The 4816-nt window shown below is 45.8% G+C and overlaps 1 protein-coding gene across 1 annotated transcript; it reads left to right on the forward strand.

Annotated features, from left to right (window-relative positions):
* The first annotated feature begins 602 nt into the window (after nt 1-602).
* LOC109935463 (vimentin-like) lies at nt 603-2349 on the forward strand. Its single transcript, XM_048617178.1, has one exon. It carries the CDS (start codon nt 706-708, stop codon nt 1750-1752), a length of 1047 nt encoding a protein of 348 aa, XP_048473135.1. The 5' UTR covers nt 603-705; the 3' UTR covers nt 1753-2349.
* Nucleotides 2350-4816: the final 2467 nt, after the last annotated feature.

Below are 4816 nucleotides of genomic sequence, written 5' to 3' on the forward strand. Positions count from 1 at the left end.
ATCCTCCCTAACTCCCTACCTACACTCACCTTTACTGGCTCCATCCCCACCTCCTTGACCTGTTTGTTTCCTCTCCTCTATCCCTCTTCTGTCCGCCTCCCCCTCTCTCCCTATTTATTTCAGAATCCCCTTCCCCTCCCCCATTTCTGATGAAGGGTCTGGGCCCGAAACGTCAACCTCTCTGCTCCTATGATGCTGCTTGGCCTGCTGTGTTTAGCCAGCCCTGCACCTTGTTACCTTTGAACTGAAGGGAATGTTTCTAATGTGGGCGGAGTTCGTTGTTGGGCGCGGTTTGAATTGAGGGCGGGGCCGGTGGTGATGACTTGTTTCGCTATTTGGTGTGGTATGGATTGGGGGCGGGGTTTTTTGGTGTGGGCGTTGCCAGCGCTGGGCGTGATTGGTGTTGAGGGCGGGGCCGGTGATGAAGGACGAGATCGTTATTGGGCGCATTTTGGTTTGGGGGCGGGGTCTGTATGTGGGCGGGGCCTTGAAGGGCGTGGTTTGAACGGTGGGGTGTTAATGTGGGCGGGGTGTGAGTGGTTGGGGGAGCGGAGCCAGCGTCGGGCGGGGTTTGAATGGGGGGCGGGGCCTCGTGCCCCCAATGCCCCGCCCCCTCCCCTGCCTCCCTTGTCCATAACGGTCTGTCGTCCCCTCTCTCTAACGGCCGTCGCTATTGCTTCAAGTGGGGGCTGAGTGCAGACAAGGATGTTTTCCTGCTCTAGGACCTCGTCGCCGGGCACGGCCACCAGCACGACCACCGCCCCCTGCCAGGAGCGGCAGAATGAGGTGGCGACCTGCGAGGTTGCCGAGAAGGACCTGCAAGAGGGCATACAGGAGGGCAAGGAGCAGATTAAAGAGCTGAATGAGCGCTTTGCCAAGTACATCAACAACACTGTGCTGAACCTGCAGCGCAAGAACAAGGAGCTCCTGGCTGAGCTCAAGAAGCTGGAGAAAGAGGAGTTCGTGTCAGTGGAGAAGGCTTACCAGAAAGACTACCAGGACTTCCAAGCCAGGGTGGATGAGATCCAGAATGAGCTGGTGCTCCTCAAACTAGAGAAGGACAAGCTCAAGGCCCGGCTGGAGAAGGAGTGCCAGCTGAAGCGGGAATTTGACCGCGACTTCCAGCACCTGAAGAAGAGCTACGAGGACGCGTCGGTGGGTCTGGAGAAGCTCCAGTGCCAGTACAAGCTGCTGGAGGCCCAGCTGGCTCAGCTCAAGCTGGTGCGCGACCAGGAGCGCATCTACTGGCAGCAGAAGGTGGACAACCTGCAGAACCTGGACCAGACGGAGAACGGCACCCTGGACCTGGAGCAGGCCCTGCGCAACATGCGCCAGGAGTACGACCAGATGGCCCGCCGCAACAAGGAGGAGCTGCAGCGCTACCGCCACAAATTTGAGGAGAACTGCGTGCCGCTGCAAAAGATCAAGAAGGAGACCGAGGGCTACCGCAACATGGTGACGGACCTGCGGCTGCGGGACGAGATGCACAAGAACCACCTGCAGGAGAAGGAGCGGGAGATCAGCCGGATCAAGGAGTACAACAAGTCATTGGAGAAGAAGATCGAGGCGCAGACCGCTGACTTTCAGACTCTGGTGGCAGTGAAGAATGGGCTGGAGCAAGAGCTGTCTGGCTACAAGAGCCTCTTGAATCAAGTGGAGAAGAAAGCGAGGGACTATAACTCTCCAGTTTGTTTAACAGCCCCTCCGCCTCCTCCCAAACCCGCTGATGATGTGAACAAGATGTGGTGTTAGTGCTCTTTAAGGACATTCACGGTTACAACATACGAGGCATACTTGTATACACTGATTTTATTTTGAAGTTTGAGAACAATACTTAAAAGACCCTTTAAAGTCGAGACAGCAATCTGAGTATTTTGTTAATAACTGTCAAATCTGTTATCAGGCACAACAATGTTATGCCCAATTTTTTGGAAATTCATCTAACCTTTGCTTTTAGCTATTTATGCTTAGTAAACAGGTGTCCCCATTCATGTACAAAAGATTCTAAGAATGTCCGTAATGTGGAACATGTTATAAGAACAGATTTGTTTTTGTTCAAAGTACCCCAATTCTACCAGAACTCCAGCAGATGCACCTTTCGGCCACATAGCTTTATATATGAAGTTCATAAGTCCCAATTAACTTTGCTGGTTGCCATTTTGTCAAGTTAGTTGGTGTCATTATTTAGGTTTTATTTTCTGAGAGTATTTGGAACACGCAATTTTGTCAATCAGAGGGAAGGCTAAACTGCAATTGTTTGCAACACAGTACCATTTTAGTTTTTCAGGTATCCCTTTCATTCAAACCAGTGTGAGAAAAGTAAAGTTTGATCATTTAATATGTGTAACAAATGTTACCTTTTCATCCTAATTTCACCATTAAACCACATCGTAAACAATATTTGGAGTGATAGTTTGTGATAAGTTCAAAACGTTTGTCAGTCACCATGTAGAAATGTTTGACATTAATTCCACACAAAGACATGTGCTGCACCATTAATACACCAAAACTAGGTTATTTTTGATGTTTTACATTCGTACAATATATTCCTTTCACAGGTTCTACATTCATGTTTCTGGTAGAACCTGCAGTAGGGGCAGAACTCAACACGTGTTCCACACTCAAGACTCTTGAGTTATCAGGGAAGAAGAGCTGAGCTACGTTCATGTAATCTTGCTAATCTTCAGAACACCTTCTGCAGAGGTATTGCAACCAAGGTGAAACAATTTCACATACTGTGCGGAATGGAGCACCCATTGACGCAGATAGATGTCAACCTAGGCTTCAGAGCAGCTGCTCATTGAGCCTATCTGGTGTAGGGTCCAACTCCAACCCAACCCTTCTGACTGAGCTGGGAGTGTCACCACTCATTAAGAGTGCCATTAAGACCCTGAAATTGCCTCTATTGGCTACATCATTGTGCCAGCCCTGCAGGGGTCTATGCTCATGCAGCAATACAATACTTCTGTGAGCTGGGCAACTGCTTTTTTTCTCCCCCACTAACATCTAAGCATTAAGATGCAGAAATGTAGGTGAAAGCGCAAAGGATACGGTTCACATTTCATCAACAAAATTATAGGCAGGAATCAAGTTAAAGTCTTTTGTTTTTCCATTGGTAAGCCAATGAAGGTTTTAAAAAGCCTCACTTTTTCTAAAGGCCACCGCTACTCATTTTCATATCCATTCATAGCACGTTGGTGTCGCTGACTGGGCCAGCCTTTAGTGCCCATTGTAACAGTCTGAATTAAAACTACGTGTACCATTTTGAAATAGAATCAGTAAAGGAATCGTATCAAGTAAAGTTGTTACGCTAGTACTGGAAATGAAAAGTGAAGAATGTGGGGATGGTAAAAGCACGTCTTTTAGTATTGAGTGCTCTTTACCTTTAACTCAACTTTTATGTTTCGCAATGCGTATTTCTGTCTGTTTCTTAAGTCCAAGTATTTCCAATTTTTCCATGTGATTCTGTCAACAGAGAGAGAACGACAATGTTTAATAGGAGAATAGGTCAAAAGCTGCAAGTGAATTATTCCTTCGTGAAAACTCCTTTCATTTCATCCAAGTTTTCTGCAGCTATGTCCTGTGTTTTATGAAAAACCAAATAGGATTACAAGTGTGGAAAGAATGAGGAAAGATGAGATTTTGTAAAACCTCTTAGTTAAGAAACAGAGCGTCATTGAGGTCTTAGAATGTGAAGCAGTAGAGATAAAATGAAAGAATATTATTACAACTAGTGAAAAGTTTAATTTTGATAATGCGTCAATGCATTAATTTATTAATGAACGTTTTGCTATTATATCTGGAAGACTATTCCAAGCGTTTATCTTTATTTCTTCTTTATTTCTTCTTTATTTCATGAGATGTAGAAGTCATTGGTGAGGTCAGCGTAGGGCAGCATGGTGGCTTAGTGGTTAGCACTGCTGTCTCGCAGCACCAGGGATCCATGATCAATTCCAGCCTCAGGTGACTGCCTGTGTAGAGTTTGCACGTTCTCCCTGTGTCTGAGTGGATTTCCTCCCACAGTCCAAAGATGTGCAGGTTAGGTTCCCGTGGATTAGCCATGGGAAATACAGAGTTAAAGGGATAGGGTAAGGGTGTGAGTCTGGTGGGATGCACTTCAGAGAGTCAGTATGGACTTGGGCTGAATGGCTTGTTTCCACCCTGTAGGGATTCTATGAATTTGTTGCTCACTCCTTCAGCTACGTCGCTTACTCAATCATTTCAGAGGGAATGAGGTGGGTTTGAGGTTGCATTTAAAGATCGCAGCTTCCTTCCCTAAATGACATTTGTGACTCAGGTTTTTACAACAATCGATGTTAGCTTCTTGAAAAACATCACTTTCAATCCAAGATTCACTAATTGAATTTAAATTCCACTAACTGTTGCAGTGGGCTTTGGACCCATGTCCCCAAAACATTAGTCTGGGCCTCTGGATTACTAGTCCAGAGATATTATTAGTATGGCACCATCTTCCCATAGAAACTCATTACTTCAGGATGGAAGACTGGATGAGTTAGAGTCTCAAGAAATGAGGCTGGATGGGTACAATGACCTTAGCTATGATTGCTGTTAGGAGAAAACATGTTCATTTATTTAGCATTTTCCAAGACCTCTCAGGCCTTCCAAAATTGTATTACAGGCAACAAAATACTTTTGAAGTGTAGTCACTGCTGTATTGCCGGAAGCAAGATAGTCAATCACTTACAATTCAAATGCCCAAAGATGCAATGAGCTGTGTTCTAACAATGCTAGTTGAGGGATAAATATTGACCTCGAATACCAGTTGGAACTGTTCTTCAAAGTAAAGCTTTAGAAA

Source organism: Rhincodon typus, chromosome 36 (assembly GCF_021869965.1).
Source record: "Rhincodon typus isolate 14 chromosome 36, sRhiTyp1.1, whole genome shotgun sequence".
NCBI lineage: Eukaryota > Metazoa > Chordata > Chondrichthyes > Orectolobiformes > Rhincodontidae > Rhincodon > Rhincodon typus.